Below are 25,050 nucleotides of genomic sequence, written 5' to 3'. Positions count from 1 at the left end.
TGCCTCCCCACTGACTAATGCCTAAAGTGACATTCAAGGCCTTCCACAATGTGGTTCCAAACTTCCTAAGCAGGCATATCTTACACTACTCCCCTTTATACTATATTACAGCAAGTCTGAGTTAATCTCTGTCCTATTCTTATCCCATCCTCTTCTATCTCCATACTTTACTAATATTGCATGTCCTGTGATAGTGTCTCTTCCCAATTCCATCTACTAAAGTCCTTCCCCTCTTTCAAAGCCCAGATGAGGTACTGCCTCTTCTGCAGTGACTTTCCTAATAATTCCAACCTACTCCTAGGTGAATGTCTCGGGATCTGAGAGTTGGAAGGAACCTCAGAAAGCATCTAAATGCATCCTATACCTAACAAAGAATTCTCTTTATAATGTACCTAAGTGGTAAACTATCTTCAGCTTGAAGAATCCACTAGACCCCAATGCAGCCCATTCTACTTTTCACCAGCTCGGATTGTTAGGAACTTTTACCTTGGGAAAAAAACCCGAATTAACCTCTTTGTAGCCATTATGTTGTCCTCAAGTCTTCTCTTCCTTGAGCCAAACATTCCTAACTATAAGCAATCATCAACTGTATGGCAGGGCAAGTAACTTCTCCCACGTCAAATTTCTCAAAATATTTTACCTAGGTCTTTCCTGTGTACTTGTCACACTGTTCACTGTATCAAATTTATTTATGTATACAGCCTATCTTTCCTATCAAATTATAATCTCCTTAAAAGCAAGACCTTTGTCATATTTACCACTGTATTTCTAGCCAACAACACAGAGGCTTGGCTTAATAAATACAGAAATTACATAAAAGAATTATAGATTATTTTAAGCAGTTAACTTTGGATGAATCATGGTAATGAATTCAATTCAAAACATTTATTAAGGCACTTACTGTACACAGGGCACTCTAGAAACTGGGGGAGACATACAGTTTTTGAGATTCCTGTTTTTATGGTCTGGCAAGTGTAAATGAAAGAAAGCCCCAGTATAGATAACTAAAAACAAACAGAAGATCCATTTCGTTATTACAGAACAGTTTCTGATACATGTGGATATAATCAGATCAGAAAAACAAATAGATTAGCAATCAAGGAACACCTATCCTCCTATCTCTTTGCCTTTGCTTAAACCTTTACCTATATCTGGAATAATTTCTCTCCTCCTTTCCCCCATATAACATATACATATACATATGTGTGTATATCTTTGAAAATTAATCCAAAGTTCTGTTTTCTCTGTGAAGACTCCCTTGACCAGCCTAATGTTTGAAACATTTATTTGCTACATAATATGCACTGCCTGTATGTGTTAATTATATTTTTAATGTGTATTTACCTTGTCTTCTCCTAGACTTTAAGTTCATTGAGCACAAGGCCTCTGTCTTGTAAGCCTTTGTATCCCCCACAGTTCTTAACAGAGTGCCTTACATGCCTTATTCATGGAAAATGTAAAAAGATTTGTTGAACAATGAAGAAATTCTAACCATAAGAAATCATTTACATAGCAAAAGCAAAGTCTGAATCAGAAAAAGGAATAAATTTATATCAATTCCTTCTTTTCCACTGAGAAGCATATGACCAACAGTAAGAAATGTCAAAGAAAAACAAATTACAATAATTGTATTGATTCAGCCATGAAGCTAGTTAAAAACCAAATTGTTTTAAACTGAAACGATTTCAAAATTAAACTTATTTCAAAATTATTTTAAAGTATGGGGAAGCTAGGTGGTGCAGTGGATAGCACGCCAGCCTTAGAATCAGGAGGACCTGAGTTCAAATCCAGCCTCAGACACTTCACACTTAGTAGCTATGGGACCCTGAGAAAGTCACTTAACCCCAAATGCTTCACCAAAAAGCAAAAAAAAAATTATTTTAAATTATTCTAAAGCTTATGTAGTAAAATATCATTAACACGCTAACAAAAAAAAATTCTAAATAAAAAATATGCCTTAGCAGTAATTTCTTAAAGAACCATTTTCCTGTATCAATAGCTTTAAAAAAGGAGGAATGAAATTTCCATTGTGAATTCCCTAAGAAATGTTCATGTAATTATGTTTATGACAATGTCTATAAATTCTTAATTATGAGACAATTTAATAAATGCTAAGCTACTATAAAAATTCTTGACTATAACTGCAAAAGAACGGAAAAGATCGCTGAAGTTGTATCTGCTGCTGTCACCATACTCCAATCCCTTACGGAGAAAGGGAAGGTCATAACTAAAAAACATCAACAACCCTTTACTGACACACAATTGATCAAAAAACACGTAGATGTGCTGAAGCACTTTCTTTTCCATAGCCAAAAGCAGGCTTTAAATAAAAGAGAGAAGAAAATTTGTGGACATAACCAAGGGACAAAAACTTCCCTCTAATACTCCCAGCCTAGACTCTACACTCAGCAAATCTCAACTGAAGAGCAAACCTTATTGATAGCGCATGTAGTCTTCTCCCGGGTAGAACCACTGCTTGTTCTAATAATCTTGGACAGATCTTCGCGAGCAGCAAGAAGATGGGCCAGTGTAATTGTTGTTTTTGGAGACAATGCATAACGCTTAGGCTGATATATTCTTGCTATATCATCTGTTTTTACCTAAATGACAAAAGTTAGAAAAAAATGTCAACCAAAGCAAAATAATACAATTATCAGATAAGAAAAAGAAAATTTACATTAAAGGAAATGTAAAAAAAAAGTACAAAAATACTTGGGAACAATTAAAGTTGAGCTAAATCAAGAAGTGCTAAATAAAAACACAACCAAAATAAACATCTCACTTCCAAAGAACTTTACAGTTTGCAAAACAATTTTCTCCTAACAACTCTATGAGGCAGGTAGAGCAACTATGGGATTAAAGAGAGAATTTCAAAGATCAGCATGATTAGAGACTTAGCCCAATAAATAGCAGTCAATAAATATCAGGTAGAGGATTATAACTGATGCTTCTTGACTCCACCCAGAGCTTTCTAATGCAACATACCGTTAAAACAAAGCTGAATGTCATTCATACATATTAGAAACCTTTACAAGACAATTAAAAAAAAAAGAAACTCTCTAAAATGCAATATACAACCCACTTATTCAAGTCATAAAATATCCATCAAGAACCTATTATGTACAAGGCACTATGTTAAGCACTGGAGATTCAATGGCAAAAAACAAACAGATCTGCCCTCAAAGAGCTTATATTCTAAAAGAAGGAAACAATACCTACAAAGGTAAGAAACTCACAACTGTGGCTACAGGGATGTGCTGAGCCTCCACAGAAAGAAGGCATTCTGAGAGGCAGACAGGATGCTCTGGCAGCACAATTCACTCAAGGAAGGGGAAGAGACTATAAAAAGGCACAAAGGTGGGAGATGGAACATCAAGTTTAAAGAATAACTATTAAATTTCTATGGCTGGAAAACAGAATAAATTATAAGAATACTCTGAAAGAAATCTGGAAATGTAGGCAGCAGGTTTAATAAAAACAATAGCTAATATTTATAGAAGGCTGTAAGGTTTAAAAACACAATTACAAATATTATCTCATTTGACACAACAACCCTGGGAAGATAACATAATTATCCTCATTCTACAGATGAGGAAAATGAGGCAAGCAGAGGTTAAGTGCCTTGCCAAAGTATGTAAGACACAACTGGTATCTGGGTCTGAATTTGAACTCAGAGCTTTCTAACTCCAGGTCTAGCACTCTACTGCACCACCTAGCTCCCTCTATGTTGACTATGGTGGGCTTTAAATAATGTCTATTTTGTACTTCATCATAGAAGCAATAGCAAACCAAGATTTTTAAGCTAGGGAATGACACAAGCAGATTCAAAAGGGAAAAAAAATAATGGCTTTGGAACTGATGTGCTTGAGAAAGGTAACCAGGATAACAAAAATAGAAAAAAATAAGTTGCAAAAAGATAAGTTGAAACAATACCTAAAAATAGTTGGAGAAAAAGAGCAAAGAATGGCATAACTAATAAACAGAATGAAAGAAGAAAAGTGTAAAGAGACAATTCAGGTACTCACATGAAAAGAAAAGTGAAAGCTCAAGTTCTATGAACTCCAGAAAGTAAATGAAAGGGGTAAAAATTCAGATCAAAGAAGGAAAAAAAAGGGGAAGAATGTACGGAGAGGAACTTCAAGGCGAAGATAAGGATGTAGATCACACCAACAATTCACTTGGTACCTCTGACATATTATTCATGGAATAACGTAGAAACTCAGGTCCCAACCTTTGTGTCTGTGTTGCAGTTTGATCTACAAAGGGACCTTCTATGAATCCTATGCTCCCAAAATATCAAAACCCATCTGCTTTAGATGACTTCTCTTGTGTAATGTTCAGTTATAGTTCATCTTTGAAAACTTGCCCTGGAATTACTACATTTAAGTACTAAAAATGTCTTTTACTGGCCACAAACTAGGTACACACAGTAGTCTTGTGCCCTCACATATTTAGGTCTTTCCTATAATTTCCATTACAGATAATAAATTCTCTGAAGGCAGGGCTTATACAGTATACTTACTATATTTTCTTTCTAAGTCCCAACAATTCTTCTAATGGCACACTGTCCATAACATGGTGGCTGACCACAGACTCACTAGGCTAACCTGAGACTTGAGCCTGGCCATAAACAGAAAAGAATCAAGCATCGCTACCTGCTAGGCTGATAAGGCAAAACAGCTCTAAGAATCTTATATAAACTTTGAGCTCCCATCAGAACAAAATACAAGCAACACCAGGTGTAATGGGTTGTGTTCAACTCTGTCCCACAATAAATTCATCATTACATTGAAAAACTTACCCACAGCAATCTTGTGACTCAAGCTCAATTCTAATCGCCTCAGTATTTTTTCTTCCATCTACTTGGAAGCAAGTGTTAGGTAAATTAAAGGATCTCTAAGGTTTCGCTCCACAAGCACCAGACTGGCAAAGATGAAAAAGGAGGAAAATGATCTAAGTGTTGGAAGGGCTGAAGGAAAACAAGGGAATTAATGGACAGTTGGTCAGACTGTGAACTGGTCCAGGATTTGGAACTACTCCCTCAAAATTTAATATTCTGCCATTTGACTCAGCTACTATTACTAGGCCTAGACCTCAAAGAAGAGAAAAAGGATTTATATGTATAAAAATATTTACAGTAATTCTTTTTGTGATAGCCCAAAACTGGAAAATAGGGTATCCTCCTTTTGAAGAACATGAATGCTATCATACAGTATTACTATGCCATAAGAAATGACAAAGGGACCCAGGGCTGGAGTCAGGAAGACTCATCTTCCTAAGTTCAAATCTGACCTTACTAGTTGTGTGACTCTGGACAAGTCACTTAACCCTGTCTGCCTCAGTTCCTCATCTGCAAAATGAACTGAAGAAGGAAATAGCAAACCACTCCAATATCTTTGCCAAGAAAACCCTAAATGAATCACAAAGAGTCAGACACAACTGAAACAATTCAACGACAACAAAGTGGCAACATGGACAACTTCAGAGGAATCTGGGAAGAGCTCTATGAATTGATATAGAATAAAGTCAGAACTAGGAGAACAATGATACACCTTAGAAATGCTTTAGAATTCAGGAAAACAATGCTAAAACCATGAGATCAAGAGAATGAAGACAAACCACACTACTCACCTCCTGAGAGGTGATGAATTTAAAATGCAGAGAGACACACATTGTTTTGTGTCTACAGCCAATACGGAAATTTGTTTTCCCAGGCTATATAGTTATGTACTGAGGGCTTTAATTTTTTTTTTTTTGCTGGGGGAGAAGGGAGAAGGTATAGTGAGGGGGCAGATTCATATAAAAACGAAGGACAGTTATGCTCTGATATGCCAATTTACTTCAATACAATGTTGCGCAATAGCATTGCTACAATGCCAAAGAAGGATGGAAAAAATAAATTTCATTATCTTGCTACCAAAATATGTATTTTAATGCCCTGCCTTAATGAATGGCTGCTACTGATATTAATTGTTATTGGGAATGAATTGGAAGTACTGCCAAAAAAAAAAACTGGGTATTAAGTACAGAGATTTTAAAATAGACATCATTTGTATCCTTCAATTACTGCACTGCAAAGACACATGTTCTGTAATGTAAAAAAAAAAAAGCGCAGAATAAGAAATGTCAACCACAAAACCGAACTGGGCTAGGCTTGAATATCCCTTAACAATTCTTCACCTGAACTGATGGGCAGTCAGTTAATAAATACTTATTAAGTGACTATTATGTACCAAGCACATTCAGAAGTCTCACTTCTACCTCTGACACATGGCCAAGCATTAGTGAGTAGACTCCACAGAGCTGAAAGATTTTCTAAACTTTGTACAATTTTTAGAGAAGCTCTTGAACCTAAGAGTTATTTGGAAATTCCACTTTTAAAAAATGAAGCAAGTTACACGTACAATACAAAATATGTGAAAGATGTGGGAACCAAGCTATCATTCTTCAAACAGGATCATGATCATTACATTATTTTAATTTATGCTGGTTCTATTATTTTTGACAACTATCAGTACAGGTAAAGTTTTGGTGCATTCGTTCACTGAAAATGGAATTTTCATGCTTTTAACTATATATTACAGAATTAAAAAATGAATTACAAATGCCATCAAATTCCCTTAACAATATTTAGACTGGATGGAGCATTTACAAAGTGTTTACTATGTGCCAGGCTTTGTGCTAAAAAGAAGAGATACAAACAGAAGTAACTGAATTTTAAGTGAAGTGAAGCGTGGCTGAGGCATCTCCTGAAATACTGGTCTAGGCAGACAGACACCAAGCAAAAAAGTGAAGCCTCAGGGAAGTGGTATCTTCACAATGGTGAAGACTGCGGTGCTAGTTACTCCCATAAAATTTCCCTTGGTCAAACAGGACTGGTTAATTTTCTTTGCTTCTGAATTTAATTTAGGATTTTACATCTTGTTGTAAAGCAGAATGTTTTATCTTTGCATTATCACTGTGCATTTTTTCCTTAATATTGATTTTTTTTCCATTTTAAATTTAATTCTTATTTTCGTTGATGTCATATTTTAACACATTCATTTCCAAATGTTATTCCAGCCTCACCCACCAGAAAGCTACCTCTTGTAATAAAGACTGTTAAAAGGAGGGAAAAAAAGGAATTTGGTGAAATTAACCGACATCAACCAAGAATCAAATTTGACTATATATGTAATATTCAATACCCCTAACCCCCTACCTCAGCAAGGAAAGAGGCACGTTTTCTCAACTCTTTAGTCTTGATTACAATAATTAATGTTCAGTTGGATTGTTTACTGTTGAAAACACTGAGTATACTGTTTTCTTGGTTCCGTTTATTTCACTTTACAATGGTTTATGTAAATCTTCCCATTTTTTTCTGAATTGTTCATATTCATCTTTTTTTTAATGATACAAAATATTCCGTTACATTCACATACCACAATCTGTTTAGCCCAAAATCAACAGGCACCTTTGTTTCCAGTTCTTTGCTATCACAAAAAGTGCTGTAATGAATATTTTAGTATGAGACCTGTTTGTCTCTCAACTATATGCCCAGCAGTGATATTTCTTAAGTCCAAGAGTAGTGGACATTTTTAGTAACTTTTTTAAAGCATGATTCCAAACTGCTTACCAAAACAGCTGGACCAATTCATTACCCTATCAATAATTTATTAGTGTGGCTTTTTTGAAGCTGATCCAAAATTGACTATTCCCCACCTTTTATCATCTTTGCCCAATCTGTTGCTTATGAGGTAAAATCTCAGATAGGTTTTGATATGCATTTCTCTTTTTAGTGATTTGGCACAATCTTTCATATGATTAACAGTTCACAATTTACTTGGTAACTGCTCAGATCTTTTGCCTACATATCCACTGGAGAATGGATATTATTATAATGGGCTCTCGGTATTATATATTTAATTCCCCATATATCTTGGATATCAGACTATTACAAGACATTTGATACAAAGTTGGTTTTTCCCCAAATGATGATTTCCCAGCTTATTCCAGCTGCCCTATCTTTGTGCAAAAGCTATTCAATTTCATATAATCAAAATTATCTATTTTAATCTTTTGTGATTGCCTCAAAATCTAATTTGATTAACTATAAATCACATTCCTACACGACTTGTTTAGCCAGTCCACAATTGATGAGCACACCCTCAGTTTCCAATTCTTTGTTACCACAAAAAGAGCTGCTATAAATGTGATCTGTTTTGAGTACAGACTTTCCACTCCTATCACTGGGTCAACAGGTATGCACAGTTTAATAACTTTTGGGGAATAGCCCTAAATTGCGTCCTAGAATGGCTGGAACATTTCACAACTCCAACAGTAATATACCTATTTTCCCACAGACTTTCCAGTATTTGCCATTTCCTTTTTTTATGAACTTTAGCAATACAATGGATGGGAGACAGAATCTCAGAGCTGTTTTAATTCACATATATCAAATTATTAATGATTTAGAACATTTTTATATGGCTATTAACAGTCTGGATTCCTTCCTCTGATAACTACTTATTCATATTCTCTGACCATTTATCATTTGTAGAACAGCTGTTATTCTTAAAAATTCGAATTGAGTTCTCTGTAAGTACTTTAACAGAGAAATTTATTGCCAAGATTTTTTCTCATTTACCTGCTTCTCTTCTATTTTTAGCTTTATTTGTTTATACAAAACAGTTTTGGTTACTGGCTATGGTTATTAAGTTTGTGCTTCCCTCCATACTATTCTCTTACGATTTTCCTTCCGTTCCTCACTCTCTCTTTTAAAGAGAGTACCGTGTTCAGCGCCAGGGCTCTAAGTTTGTTGCAACAGGCTTTTGCTCACTGCCCTTCTCTTTCCTTCTCCTAGGGCTAAACCACAGGTTCTTATCCTTTCTTTTAAAATTCATTAGAGATCCTCTTTAGCTAATTCGTTTTGATTAGAACTAATCCTTTTAATTTACCTTTCTTTACCACCCCCTTCACTTCTCCACTTGTTTCTGCTATTGGGTGAATAAATTTCTGTACTCAACTCTGTGAGTCTATGTATTCTTCCCTCCTCTGACCAGTTCAGATGAGTGAAGTTCAAGTGTTGCTGGCTCCTCTTCCTCTCCCACCCAGTCCATTGTACTCCTTTTCCCCCTCCCTTCCCCACACTCTTTTAAGATTATCAAAGCATGACAAAACTACTCCCACGCCCCTCTATGACCCCTGAGAATTTAGGGTGCTGAGAGGACACATGTATCATCTCCCTATGTTAGAATGTAACCCTTCCCTTGTTTAGTCCCTCATGATTGCCTGCTCATGTTCACCATTTTATGTTTCTCTTGACTCCTGGGTATTCCAAAGATTCTATGCAGCTCTTATCTTTTCATCAGAAATGCCTGAAAGGCCACTATCTTATTAAAGATCCATCTTCCCCCCTCTTGGATTATACTCAGTTGGGCTGGGTGGTGGTAAGAGAACTTTTGACTTGGGAAATGCTGTATTCCAAGCTCTACATTCCTTTATCATCGTGGCTGCTAACTCGTGTGTAATGCTAATTATGGATTTCCAGGACTTGAATTCTTTCTGTATTTGCATGCAGCATTTTTTCTTTGACCCTGAAGCTTTTTCTTCTTATTTTGATGATAATGTGCCTGGGAATTTTCATTTTAGGGTTTCTTCCAGAAAGTGACTGGTGGATTCTTTTAATTTTCATTTTCCCTCTGGTTCTAAGAAATTTAGGCAATTTTCTTTTATGATTTCTTGAAATATGATGTATATCTTTTTTTTGGTCATGGCTCTCAGTCCAGTGATTCTTAAATTTTCTCTCCTCAATTTATTTTCCAGGTCAATTCCTTTCTGCTATTACATTTTTTTCTGTTTTTTCAATCTTTTAACTTTGTTTCTAATTCTTGTTGTCTTACGGAGTCATTAGCTTTTATCTGATTCACTCTAACGTTCTGGAAGTTTGTTTTTCCAGTAAGATTTTACACTCTCTTGTGCCAAGCTGTTAATTCTCTAACCAATCCTTTCTTCCCATAGCACTGATTCTTTTACCCAATTTTTTCTTGTGCACTCTACTTCATTTATAAAAATACTGTTTAAACTCTGTAATGCTTGCTCCATCTCTCCCAGGATTTCTAAATGAATTTGTGTCCAATCTGTGCTTTTCTTTGAGACATTTCTTATAGATATTTTGGAGCCATTTTCTTCTGGATCTGTGTCTTGAATGGTCCTGTTACCATAATGACTCTTCATAGTAGAATTATTTTTTGTTTGCTCATTCTTCCCATCTACTTTCTGACTTTATGTCAGGGCCAGGCTCTGTGTACTCCTGGTGGGAATATCTGGGTTAAACTTGTGTCCTCTTGGATTCTGCTGCTGCTTCCCTGGGACGTTGAGTATTGTATTATTCCATGTTCTCAGGGACAACTGCAAGTTTTAAGTGTTCTCAAAATGGTTTCATTCTGCCTGTAGCCCTCTGGGTCTGAAATCTGCAAGTTTCTTACCTGGGTTTAGGTCTGAACAACACACCTGTGGGCTTGTCTCTGTTAGAGCTCCATTAAATTCTTTCTGGACTCAACCACTATCAGATTCAGAGTGACAGAACTATAGGCTCACCTTTATTCTGGGATAACCGCCTTGGTTACTCTGCTGCAGGCTTCAGATTGGTCTAGAAGCTGGAACTGAGACCACACTCTGTTCCTGAAGTCAGTCACACAGCTATTGCTTGCTTCTCAATTTGCTGTGTACACAGCCTAGTGCTTGCAATAACCCTTCACCACAGAACTCTACCCCTAAGGTACAGTTCTCCTCTCAGTCCACCTCACATCTGTGACTCAGAAGTAGGTTGTGAGAAACAAACCTGCCAACTGATACCTGTTCTTGTATTCTGAATAAGGTCAGGACCTTGTGTATGGGTCTGGAACCTCTTCTTGACCTCGTGCACAACTTCTATTATCTTTTAGTTTCTGTACTGATAGGTACTGTATACCACTCCTAGCTAGACCCCAATGTCTGCAGACATGTCGGTCATCTTTATGCTGACCTGAGTTGGAAAAATGACTTAACATGATTTTTTCCCCCGATTTCCTGATCAGGACTTGGCCAAATGTGTTTTCTACATCTTTTTGACGTTGTTGTGGGGGAGAGAATGACCACATCTCCTGTTAGTCCACATTCTTAAGTTTCATTATTCCTGATTTTCTCTTGTTTAGTCGATTCCACTGATCGCCTCTATTTTTAAATCAATAAGAAATGGCTTAATAACTGCTACATTATAACTTAGTTTGTCTGGAATTCCTATTCCTTTTGTTCCTACTTTTTTTTTTCAATATTTCTAACATTCTAGCTCTTTTGTTTCTCCAAATGAATTGTTATTTTACCAAGATATGTAAAGCATCCCTTTAATAGTTTGATTTGGTATAGCATTAAAACTATAAATTAACATTGGCAATATTGCAGTGTTCCCCCTTTCCCTAAGAGATAGGTGCTCTTTTCTCCTCTAGCTGATTACACCCCAGCACTGGCTGTCCATATGTTCTAGTTATGCTACCTTTCCTTTGTGGTGGTTAGACAGAATAAGTGCCTGCTACCTCCTGCGGAGTAAGTAAGGGTTCAAGTAGAGTCATGGGGGGGGAGGGAGAACGACACGACACCCACAACTGGACCTTTAAACATAGTTCATGAGACTGTTTGCGCTGCCTGCACCTGGAATACAAAGTATGTCCAGAGGAAGAGGGAGGGGAAATACAGTCTCTTAAGAATTTGTTCTCCAAAGTTATTTCATGAGGTTGTTACCTTGTGCAGGGCTTGGGAGGCAAAGGGGTGCAATGAAAAGAAGGCTGGATTTTGAGTCAAAGGAGTTAGGTGTGAATCCTGGCTCTGCCAATCGGTACTCATATGACCATGGCCAAGTCACTTAACTCCTCTATAATCACAGGAGGCATCTTTTTAAATGTGTGGATTCAGCTGTAGTTATTGTATATCAGATATATTCATCTCACCTTTTAAATTTTTTTTTAAATTTAGGTTTTTGCTTTTGAGAGGGATGAAGAAAACAACTACTTCAAAATGCGATCATCATTAGGATTTAAGAGTCAGGCCACCCTGGAACTGGATTTAAAGGATCAGGATTCAAATTTTACTTTTGTGCATACTATTTATAGCAGCCTTAACCTTCCTGGACCTGAGTTCCTTCACATGTAAAATAAAAGAGTGTTTGACTTGATGTCCTTAACTTTCTCTAAATATTTTGATAACCATGTTAATATAATTGATCTCCTTTGAATTCTATGCATTTTACTTTGTGAATCTGAAAGCTTTATTCTGAGATGGGATCAAAAGGCTTTAACAGACTGCTAAAGGGGTGAAGGGCTTGTGCTGTTAAATGTTTAATGGCAATATCATTGGAAAAATCTGTACTCATTGGAGATTTTTAGATTTAACCTGTATTATAAACATATTCTCTTTTGTTTTCCTAAGTCTAGACATGCAAGAATACAATAAAATAGCCCTGATTCGTGGCAATTGCCAATTTAAAAAAAAAAAAGAGTATGGCCAGTGGGTGAATACTCAAGCAATTTTTGTTAGCCCATAAATATAATTAACAGATACTTACATGATACTGCTTAGAGAACTGTTACAGGCTACCATCTACAGGGCACATATGAGAAAGCATCCTTACCTTGGCTCTATCAGACCATCCAAAGGACTGAACCGTAACATCTAATCGCTTCATTAACATCCGCCGCCGGCATTCATATTCACAGCAGAGAGCATCATTGATCCTTTCCAATCGTTCCTAAAATATTTAAATAATAAAAGTGACCAGTTTTAAATGGTAACAAATAAGAAATTATAAGAAACAATTATGGATTGATTCACCTCACTTTATGTCCCACTTAATGTCCTTCCCTAGTGCCACTGAATAAGCCTTGAAGATAAACCATTTAAATAAACAGTATATAAAGCATACTGGCTCTGGGGTCTGAGGATCTAGGCTCAGAGCCCACCACTCATGCATACTGCCTATATAACCACGGGAAGTCACTTATCCTCCCTGGGTCTTACATTCCTTATTTGTGAAATGAGATTAGCCTAGTGGCCCTGAGGGCCTTCACAGGTCTAGATTTATGCTCCTACAGCCTAAGTACTGTGCAAACTATTTCTTTCCACTAGTGTTAAATCTATCTTTGGTCAAACATCTTAAGTCATATAAAAACCTGCTTCCTCTGTAACCTACAGAAGAGAAGAAAGCCAAGCATTTTTTGCTTGTGTTTATATAACGTAATATCAGTATTATCACTTTAGGAGCTATAAAAATGTTTGAAGGACAAGTTGTTTTAACTAACAATTGACATTATGAATAAAAATCCACCATTCCACAGTGTCTCAATTTAAGTTTTACTCACCAAAGTCATATAAACAAGTAACACTTCAAAATTTGGGTGACTATTTGGAAAATTAAATCATACGTACTTATTTAATTAGATAAACCCCCCCAAAAAAAGATTTTACCGCCTGTTCTGGACTTAAATCCGCTTTCAGCAATGGTTTTCCTATGTGGTTATTTTGAACTTTTGAGAGAATATCTTTCATCTGAAATACACAAAAACACGTTCGTTGTGAAAAACACATGCCCTTAAAACTCACAATCTTACTTCTTATTCAAGGTTTTCTTCTGAAAATTAGACAAGTTTGATGATATGTATAATTAAAAGCTTGATTAACCAGAAGAGCATTATCAGGGTGCTTTTATATATTATGAAAACTTATCACTGTAATATAAGTACTTCTTCAAAGAAATGCTAATTTATTTCAAGACTACAGGCTGTAGTCTCCTCCATAATTAAAAGATGCCATTTATATATGGAATTATAGAAATGTCTGGTAAGGAGACAGACTACAGGGAATATATAAAATTCTAGAGTTTTTAAGATTATCATTAATTTTGGATTTTTAATTTTTAAAATCACATACTAACCACTTCGTATACTGGTTTAATCCCAAAGTTTTACAGAAATTTTTGACAGGTAACTTTTCTCCCCTCATTAAACATAATTCACATACATCAAACATTCAGCTTTCACATTTTAATAAGATGAATGCAAATTTTAACCACATGGGGGAGCCCTGCACATGAAGTACAGTCTCTCTGCTTATATGTTAACTGTTTGCCTAGACCACTGAATACACATTACATTTTTGTTTGCAAAACTATTGAAATGCCAAAGAGATCTTACAGCCACTGATTCAAACTATGAGATGTAATTTAGAAAACAGGAAATTAGGAACTCTTTTTCTTTAACAACACTAGGGGTCAAATAGCAATCATAATTTACCATGAAGAAAAAAGGCTTTGAGAAATGACAGCCTCTGCAGGGTTCACCCTCCTTTTAATTGTAGACCTTTAACAATCTAAAAGAAATGTTAGTTTCAAAACTGCAAGAAATGTTTACAGCCAGTTACCAATTGCAAGGTGCCAGGGAAGAAAGTGGTCCAACTATACAAATTATCACTGGAATGAATGAATGCTATCCTCTGGATAGCTTCCCATTTTGTAAAGTTACTCCTACTCTTTGAGGGAAGAAAACAACCTTCCATTCTTATCCCATAATATCACAGCTGACTAAAAATGTTAAATTGAAGGAGACCACAGCACACCTACTTAGCTTCCTGATAAGGAACCAATGTTAGTTCTCCACAAGAACTCAATTATAACTTAATAACTAACACACATTTTAGATCTATATTTGATTTAAATGCTGTAAAGCACTGGAGTTTCTGTTTATTACAGGAGAGACAGCAATTGTGGTATATTAATACTCAGATATAAAGGCTATAGTTTATGACCACTCTCAAATCAATCAACAAACCTATATTAAGAGTCTATCATGTGCCAGGCACTGGGTACATGGGTACCAATGACAAAAGTGAAACAATTCCTGCCCTCAAGAAGCTTACATTCTATAGGGAGAGACCACATATATGTACATATGAAATATGTACAAAGCTAATTAATTACTAATTAACTGATTAAATCCAAGGTGATTTTGTAAGGTAGTCACTAGCAGTTAAGGAGAGGAGATCAGCAATGGTTTCACATAAAAGGTGGCACTAAAGGAAGTTCACTGAACAAACTGAAGCCATTTGATGAGATCTCTCCCTTCTGTCCCTGTCATCTCACATTATTCAGATGAATTCTCCCACTCCATTTCCTCTATCTCAAATGTAGAGGTAGCTTTTCTCCTTGCCAATGCCAACCATTTTACACGCAGCCTCAACCCCATTTTATCTTGTCTTTTCCAAAAGATTGTTCTTCTCAATCACTCCCACTCTCTCATTAATTTTCAATCTCACTCTAATCTACTGGCTGCTTCCCTACTGTCTACAAACACATCCATGTTCCCCATCTTCAAAAATCCGTTCCTTGATCCAACCACCCCCACTAGCTATTGTCCTATATCTCTCTTCCCTTTTAAAACTAAATTCCTGGAGGGGGTCATCTACCATTGATGGCTACACCTGCATCCCCCTTGCTCTCTATAGTCTAGCTTCCATTCATCATTCCACTGAAACTACTCTTTCCAAAGTGACAAATGCTCTTTTAATTGCCAAATTCAATGGCCTCAACCACTGAACCACTCAACCCTCCTCTTTCTTGATTTCTGTGGACCATCTGACACTATCATTGCCTCTTCTCCTTGATTCTTTCTTCTCTCTAGGTTTTCATGGCCCTGCTCTTTCCTTGTTATCCTACTTGTTCAAGTCAAACCAACAATCATTTACTAAGTGCCTATTATGTGCTAGGCACTGTGTTGAACTCTGGAAATACAAAGAAAAGCAAAAAACATGCTCTTGAGGAGCTCACAGTCTAATAAGAGAGAGAGAGAGAGAGACAACATGCAAACAACTATATACAAATGAGATACAGGCAGGATAAATTGGGGGTAATCTTCAAGGGAAGGCACAAAGATTAAGGAAAAGTTTCTTCTAGAAGGTGGGGCTTAAGCTGAGACTTGAAGGAAGCCAAGAGGAAGAGCTGAGGAGAGAGTTCCAGGCATAAAGAAGAACCAGTGCAAAAGCCCAGAGTTAGAAGACGGAGAATTTAATATAAAGAACACCCAGGAGATCCCAAAGTCTGTGGTGGGCAAGAAGGTATAAGAAGACTAGGAAAGTCAAAAGGACCCAAGCTAGGAAGGGTTTTAGAAGCTAAGTACAAGATTTTGTATTTGATCTGAAAGGCAAAAGGAAGCCAACAGAACTGATGGAAGGAGAAGGTGACATGGCTGGGTTTGCGCTTAAGGACAATCAATCTGACAGCTAAGCTAAGGACAAACTGGAATGGGGAGAGACCAGAGGCAGAGAGTGCCACCAGCAGGCTACTGCAACCACCCAGGGCTGAGGTGATGAGGGTCTGTACCAGGGTGGTGGCAGTGTAAGAGAGAAGGAGGCACAGGAGATGTTGCTGAGGTAGAACTGATAGGACTTGACAAGTAATTGGATATGAATGGTGAAAAAACCTGGTTTCAGGGATGACACCTAGGTTGTAAGCCTGTGTGACTGGAAGGATGGTAGTACCTCAACAGTCAGGGAAAAATTGGGAAGAAGGGAAGGTTGGGGAGCAGGGGGAGAGAGAAGAGATATAATGTATTCAGTTGTAGCCATGTTGAGTTTAATATGGCTACAAGACATCCAATCAATTAAGTAGCTTAAGATATAAGATCAGAGACAAAAAGATCTGAGAATCATTTGCACAGAGATGTTAGTTAAATCCATGGGAGGTAATGAGACCTGGGAGAAGAGAAAACAGCTCAGAAGACAGTTCTGGGGGACATCCAGTGTTAGCAGGTATGACATGAAGATCGAGCAAAAGAGACTAAGAAGGAGTAGTCCTACAGACAGGACCAGAAACAGGAGAGAACAGTGTCACAAAAACCTAGAGAAGAGAGTATCTAGGAGAAAAGTGTGATGGACAGTGTCAAAGACTGCAGAGAGGTCAAGAAAGATGAAGACTGAGAAAAGGCCGTTAGTTTTGGCATTTAAGAAATCACTGGTAAATTTGGAAAGTACTTTTGGATGACTGAAGAGGTCGGAAGACAGACTACAGAGAAGGAAGGAGGCACAGCCACAAAAAGATTGAGCGATATAGGAGGATGGCAGCTAGCAAAGATGGATGGAGGAAGTAATGGTTTTTTTGAGGACAGAAGGGACATGCGCATGGTCGTAAGCAGTAGGTAAGCAGCCAATACACAGGACGGGACTGAAGATTAGCAAGAGTGCAGATGACTGAGAAGGCAATATGCTGGAGATGACAGGATAAAATGAGGTCACTTGTGCATATAGTGGGGTATAATATTAGCCAACACTTCCACTCTAAGTCTTAAAAAACACATTACATACATTATCTCATTTGATCCTCACAATAAACCTGTGAGGTCAGTGCTATTATTTCCATTTTACAGATGAAAATCAATCTGAGAGGTGGAGTGATTTGCCCAGGTCATACAGCTAGTAAGTGTCTAAGGCAAGACATGAACTCAGGTCTATGCTTGATCGACTGCACCACAGGCCCTTCTCTTCTGACACAGCCACTTCACGTCTCAATTACTTTTAATTGCTTTCTGGTTAGTCTTGCTGCTTGAGTCTCTCCCCACGACAATCCATGCTCCACTCAGGTGCCAAAGTGATCTTCCTAAATAAAGTGCAGATCAGACTATATGACGTCAACCTTTATGGCCCCCAATAAATTCAAGTGGCTCCACAGGACTTTGAGGATCAAACATAAAACCTTATGTTTGGCATTTGAAGTTCTTCACGACCTGGCCTCTAACTTTCTGATTTCTTTACACTTTCTCCCCCTACTCTACAATCCAGCAACCCTTCTCTCCTTACTGTTCCTTCTCACACCAAGACACTCCATATCCAGACTGTTTCTTTTCACTGGCTGTCCTCCATGCCCGCATATACCTTTAATGTACAAGGTTATTTGCATGTAGTCTCCCCCATGAGAATGTGAGTTCTTTGAGGGACAAGGACTTTACTTATCCCTTGAGGACGCATAATGTCTGGCTTTTAGTAAGCACTTAGTAAATACCTGTTGACTTAAACTGGAGGGCCAGAGGGAAGCACTGAATGAGGGAACATCAGCGCTTTTCAATAGCTGAAAAATCCTGTAGTCATATGGTTACAGCTTTCTCTAGGCCTTGCCCTGGGGCCACCTCCAATGCCTGGTCCAGGCAACACCACCTACCTCTCACTTCCTGGCCTCAGAGGCTTTCTCCAGTGCCAGTCTGTCCCAGGACAAGATCCCTTTGCCTTCTGTATGGATTCCTCTTCCTGCCTGCAGTGAGACAGTCCTCCTGAGGTTTCACAAGACATATCACCACCTGCCATGAAGCCAGACTTCAAACAATATAACCACACGTGTATCTCAACGCCTCGTCTCCAAACGGTGGTAAACTACTTGGACTCACTCTTGTATGCTTACAGCATCAAATGCCTAAATCTCTCAATCCTAGTTATTTTGAACTCCCTCCTTCCCACTGATATACCAATGTCATTCCCCAATCCCAAATGGCCACTGTCTTCCTGTCCACCTCAACCGTATCTCCACGATGTCCTACTCCTGATCTGTCTGCTCCTTCTACTGTGCTATCTGGAATGACTACTTTACAAATGACAAACTTCCTTTCATCTTAAACCCTTTCCTTTCTCACTGCCTCCGCCATCTTCTAGCACTGAGAGTTGGCTCCTTCTGATGACACTGTATCCCAGGCCATCCTTTCCAAGACTAACTATACTTTTTCCTTACTTCCTGGCCCATCAAGACACAGTGGTGGAATTGAAATAACCTTTGCTCCCCACTGCCCTTTCCAGCTTGTCCCTCTACCACAACTGATCAGCAACTTCTCCCTATATGAGGTTGATGCTATCCACATTTGTCCCCAATTCATATTCTGAGGCCATTATCTATTAAACCCCCAGAATATTTCCTTCATTCTTCAATGAATTCAAGGCCTGGTTCAGTCTCTCTCTTGTCCCCCAGATCATGCCCTTATACTCAGAAACTTCAACATATGTATTGATACTCTTTTAAATACCCTAATTTCCCAGGTCCTGAGTCAACTTAATTCCCACTTCTCAACACCACCTCAGCTACACAGAGAAATGGTCATATCCTTGATTTTGTCATCACCCACAAGTGTTCTACTCTCATAATTGTGAACTCCAAAATTCTTTCATCTGATCATAATCTTTCTCTCTGCCTTATAACCCCAAACCTTTTCTTCATCCTTATCATGACCTCATTTCCCTCATTTATTTCCCAGACCACCTCCCCTGCACTGGCTATGCTCTTCTCCCCTCCCTATATGGACCCTTTAGGGAACACCATGTCAATGCCACACTATCCCTTACTCTTGGATCACCTGCCCCCTTGTCCTATTGCCAATCACACTTAGCCAAAGCCCAATCATGGATGACATCTGTCTCCTTGGCTCCTATTTTTGTGCTGTTGAACAGAGCTGGAAGAAACCAAGAAACTATGTCCACTAACCCACTACAAATCTATGCTATACAATCTCAACTTGGCCACCATTATAGCAAGGCAATCATTCTACTCCTCTCTCATTAAGTGATTATCCCATTCATCACAGTGACTTTTCCAAACCTTCTCAACCCTCCCCAAACCTCCCATAGCACCTTCTTCCCTCACCCTCTAAGCTGAGAACTTTGTTTCATACTCCACGCTTCATTATGACCATTCACTGAAAGCTCTCCCTTCTCATTTTTTCATATCACTTAGACATATCCCCCCACTATCTCCTTCATCACTACAGAGATGGTACACATTTAAATCCCTTCATCACCTGGCTCCTTCATATCTTTATAGTCTTCTCACACTTTACTCATCTTTGTACACTCTACAAACCAAGGTCACTGTACTACTTGCTGTTCTTCAAACCTGTCACTCCATCTCTTATATCCATGGCTTTGCACTGGCTGTCCCTCATGCCTAGAGTGCTCTTCTTCCATCCACAGAGGTCTTTTAGCATTCCTGGCTTCCTTCAAGACTCAGATCAAATTTCACCTTCTGCAGAAGGTCATTCCTGGTTCTTCCAGATGCTAGCGCCTTTCCCTCTGAGATTATTTTCTATGCTCTCTATATATCTTTTATGTGTTGTCTTCCCATGTTAGAATATAAGCTCCTTGAACGTTGTACACAGTAACAGCCACGTTGTGCGACGACTAACTTTGATAGACGTAGCTCTTCGCAGCAATGCAAGGATCTAAGACATCTCCAAAGGCCTTATGATGGAAAATGCTATCCACATCCAGAGAAAGAACTATGGAGTCTGAATGCAGATCAAAGCATACTATTTGCTCTTTTTTTTCCTTCTGTTTTGTTTTGTTTCTTCTTTCTTGTGGTTTCTCCCATTGGTTCTAATTCTTCTTTACAACATGACTAACGTGAAAATATGTTTATATGTAGAGCCTATATCAGATTGCATACCTCCTTGGGGAGGGAGGAGAGGAAGGAGGGGGAGAAAATTTAAAACTCAAAAGCTTATGGAAGTGAATGTTGAAAACTAAAAATAAATTTAAAAAAAAAAGAATATAAGCTCCTTGAGAATGAGGACTATACATTGTGCATATATTTGTAATCCTAGTGCTTAGCACAATTCCTAACACATAGTAAATGCTTTATAAATAATCTCTTAAGCTAAATCTAATGTGTAAATTTACAGATCATGCAGGGGGAAAATACTGGTTTGAAAATTCCACTGTCAAGGTAGAAGAAATAATTATTAGGACAGAAACCAACATAAAGATGAGATCTCTATTAGCAAATCTCTTAATAAAATATATGTATATGCAATTTTAAATATAAATGTAGTTAGATTTTTTTCCCTTAATACTTCAGAGAACTATTTAAAATTAGTACCTTTGATTCTACATGGCTTAGCACAACTGGAATGTCAGAAGTGGTTGATTTTGGTAAGCACAGGGTATCACAGATAGCTTGCACTTCCTGGTAAATTTCATTGTTTTTGTCCAATTGCGAACCTTTGAGCTTCTTCTTCTGCAAAATCCGTAAAGCTTGAAGTTCTGTACTCAAAAATACTAGAAAGAAAATAGAAAAACATAAACATGTGAACAGCAACTGTTTCTTAAAAATATTTTACTAAAGGTGAAAAAACTTCTCAAAAGGATCAAGAGTAATAATATCTGACTACTTTTGAAACACAGTAACTTACATAAGACAAGAAATTTGAAAATAAATTATTAATATTATATTACATATTACATTATCTTTATTTGGGTCATTATTTTAATGTCTAAATGGTTTTGATATACACAAAAGAATATATAAAATGAAATTTACAATGAACTAAATACTTCCATAAAGTGAAACAGGAAAATTTCATTTCATTCTTTAAATGTCCTGATTGTTGTACAAATGTCTTATCTTTCCCTCTTTAGAGCCCGTAAGACTAAATGTCCACTGAGGGGGATCATGCTCTGAATTCATCTTCGTATCCCCCTCAGAACCTAGCACAGTGCTTTGTACATCAGAGAAGCCCAATAAAACCTAATTTCATTCTCAATTTGAATCAGTCAGAACATAAGATTTTGCTGTTCTCACTTTCATTAATTAAAAAAAAATCTATTGAGTACCTAGGATGTGCTGGGCATTGTGCCAAGGCCCTTCAGGAAAACAAGGATAACTAAGATACATTAGGACAAAATCACTTCCCTTGAGGAATTTACAGTTTGAGAAATAAGACACAGAAACAAGGAACTGCTTTCAATACTTTGAAGCATTAGGGATTGTGTCCATTTAGATAATCTTTCCAATGACACACGTCATAAATCTTCTATTAACTATTAATTAGATTTCATCAGTTGCTGTGGCCAATCTGTCACCTTGTTTGGTACTATTCTCAGATCCTTATTCTCCTTCATTCCACATATCTAATGAGTTCTGCAAAGTCTTGCCATTTCTACCTCCATAACATCTCTTACATGCAACACTTCTGCACTCACACAAGCCCACATCACTTCTCACCTAGATTACTGCAGCAGTCTCCTAAATCACCTCCCTCTTAGTTCAGGTTCTCATCACACCTCACAGACATTACTGCAAAGGACACCTACATGTTCTCCTTCCTTCAAAGACCTCCCACTTTAGTCCATCTTCCACACTTCTTCCAAAAAATCTTCCTTAAATACCAATCTTCCTTAAATTCAGATATGAACATGTCACACCCCTGCTCAGTCAATTTCTCTGCTTTTCCCTTCACAACTGGCCCCAATCTAATTTTCCAGCCTCACTATATAACTCTCCCCTTTCATACTCTGTGATCCAGCCAATACTATCCTCTTTTCCTCACACATAGCCCTGCATCTTTCATCTCTATTCCTTTGCATTGGCTGTGCCCCGTGCCTAGCTAGAATGCACTCTTCTTGATTTCACCCTTAAAGAATTATTCTTTTCCTTCAAGATGCAGTTCATGCATAATCTTCTACATGAAGACTTTCCTGATCTTCCCAAGTGCTAGTGCCCTTTCTCCCTAAATATCATGCATTTGTCTACTTGGTATTTCTTTATACATATTCTCTTTACATTTGTCATTTATTTATTTATTTATTATGTGCTGTTATTCCACCACTAGAAGGGCCCTTAAGATTAAGGATTGGTTCATTCTTTGCGAGAATTTGTACTATGTGTCTAGCATATAGTACTTGCTTAATAAATGCTTCATTTACTGATTGCCAGGCCCATACTTGAACTCTTCTTGGGCTACCAGAGTTTATATTATATTATATTCAGAGTGACCTCAATGCCACCATGAGACATCAGAGTGCGATTTCAGAGGATAAACAAATCATTTTAACTACAAAATAACTACAGCGTGATTCTCGTTACTATGAACGGTCAGTATTCAAAGATAAAGTAACCTATAAAGTATTACATCTATTTCATATAAATATTAAGTGGTGAAAGTAACAAAAAACAACAGAAGTGAGGGAATTAAGTTATACATTACTACAGTATAAACACACTAGTTTTATGTAACTTTCCCACTCAGTCTCAAGTGTTCTCTGACGGGTCTAAGTTGATTGGGGGGGGGCGGGGAGCAGGAAGTGGGGTTGAAGGTAGATGGATAGAGTTTAAGGGGGTCTGTGAATTTAGGAGGGAAAAACACATCTTTATTTCAACACAACTGATTTCCTTTGTAATCCTATGTATTTTATCTTACGTATTTAAAAAATATCATTCTGAGAAGGGATCAGCCAGACTGCGAAAGGGGTCCATGATACAAAAAAAGTTAAGAACCCTTGCTCTAAACAGGTCTTTGATACATCTTAAAACCTATGGCTATGTTTAGAAATCTATGTCTGGAAAATGATTAGAAGTAAATCTCTTGCCATTATCTATCTTAAAAAAAAAAAACATGGCATCTCCCTTTTATCCCAAAGTACTAATAATAATAACTGACATTTACATAGTGTTCCACTAAGGTTCACAAAATGCTTTCACATTATCTAATTTGATCCTAGCAACAACCCTATGAAATACTATAAGTATTACTATCTCCATTTTACAGATGAGAACACTAAGGCTTAGTAACATTAAATCACTTGCCCATGGTCTCAAAAATAGTAAATCTTGCTGGTACAATTTAAATATAAGTTTCTCCCAACTCCAAGTCTGACACTTTCTCACAAGCTGCCTTTCATTAAAAAAAATTTTAATTCATGTTAATTACTACCAGATCTCTAAAAATACGACACGTCAAAGTTATAAACATGAAGAGATTAAATATAACAAAAACAACACAGAGCTATGTAAAATAAAATCAAAAGCTTTACAAATTCTGGCTAATATTCTATTACCACAATCAGAAAAATGCAAGTGTGACTAAAATATACTACCTATTAAAACAGGACAAATTAAACCAATTTCAATATTATGATTAAAAATCCATATTCTACTAGTGAAATTTTATAATAATCTTGATCTCAGAGATACCAGAACGTACATACATAAATGTTTTAAGGATCTATAATTTCATCTGTGGGGGTAATAACTCTTTCCGCCAAAACAGCCTGCAACTGTTCTATACCTTTGTAGCAAGCCTTCAACACATGGCTCACCTTTTGGCCTAAACTCTATCTTTGGACAACATACAGTCACTCCATCTCTGATCTGTATTTAAATGCTGTCCTGCAAAGCCTTTGAGAAATACAATCAGTTTCATACTACTTAACATATGTTTGTTTGTAAGTGAACAGACACATACATGCATGTATATAAATAAATAACATATATAAATAACAGGTTAAAAACAATACAAATCGCTCAAGTACGCTGAGTAAGATATAACTTACATAAGAGTTTCAAACAATCATCTTTCTTTTTTAAACGATCTTTAATGTCTCCTGAGATGAGTGTTGAATAGGGACAGGATAATTCTTTCAGAAAGCCACTTATCTCAAGCTGGAAGCTCTCTGTATCTTCACTTCCTTTAAAGAAAAAGATAAAAAATAATTCATCGAACATACACTGACCACCTAGGCAAAATGAATAAAATACTCTCTCAACTTAGGTGAAAATTAAACTGAAAGACATGGTAGAAAGCAGGATTTCCTAATGAAGGCACTAATCAACATGTATTTATTAAGTATCTACTATATGCCAGGCACTATGCTATGCCCTGGGAGAAACAAGGACAAAATGAAATGGCTCCTTTGTTGAAAGATCTTATGTTCTATTGACAAAGACAACAGGTACCTATATGCCAAACAAAGGAATTTTTATTTAATCCTAGAGGCAAGAGGGAGCCACTGATGTTTATTTAAGCAAGTGGACTGACATGCTCAGACATGTACTTTTAAGAAAATCACTTGGCAGGTATGTATGTGGAAGATAGAAGGCAGAGAGGCAGGATGAGGCAAAAAGACCAATAGTCTAAGCAAAAGGTCCTATGAGAGACTGGACTAAGGTAGTAGCTGTTTGAGTGGAAAGAACAGATCAGACACAAGAGATAGAAGATTTGTTAACTAATTATATAGGGAGAAAGT

General features: G+C 37.2%; 2 protein-coding genes across 9 annotated transcripts in view; one reads left to right on the top strand and one right to left on the bottom strand.

The window, feature by feature from the left end:
• The window catches only part of RASGRP1 (RAS guanyl releasing protein 1), a 134,277-nt gene extending 122,090 nt beyond the window's left edge, over window positions 1–12,187 (top strand). For all 8 annotated transcript variants that reach the window (XM_078151327.1, XM_078151324.1, XM_078151328.1 and 5 more), the window contains one exon: window positions 11,989–12,187. In XM_078151327.1, the coding sequence (XP_078007453.1) occupies window positions 11,989–12,165 (177 nt within the window). In that variant the 3' untranslated portion in view covers window positions 12,166–12,187. The remainder of the gene's footprint in view (window positions 1–11,988) is intronic.
• FAM98B (family with sequence similarity 98 member B) overlaps window positions 1–25,050 on the bottom strand; it is a 40,463-nt gene that overhangs the window by 5,568 nt on the left and 9,845 nt on the right. Inside the window, 5 exon segments of the mRNA XM_020990768.2 lie at window positions 2,433–2,600; window positions 12,644–12,760; window positions 13,477–13,557; window positions 20,906–21,084; window positions 24,358–24,492. Coding sequence (XP_020846427.1) covers window positions 2,433–2,600; window positions 12,644–12,760; window positions 13,477–13,557; window positions 20,906–21,084; window positions 24,358–24,492 — 680 coding nt within the window.

This window comes from Phascolarctos cinereus, unplaced genomic scaffold, assembly GCF_003287225.1.
Source record: "Phascolarctos cinereus isolate Bilbo 61053 unplaced genomic scaffold, phaCin_HiC Scaffold_3;HRSCAF=262, whole genome shotgun sequence".
NCBI lineage: Eukaryota > Metazoa > Chordata > Mammalia > Diprotodontia > Phascolarctidae > Phascolarctos > Phascolarctos cinereus.
Note: the sequence above shows the minus strand (reverse complement) of the source record. Positions and strands in the feature narration are given on the sequence as shown.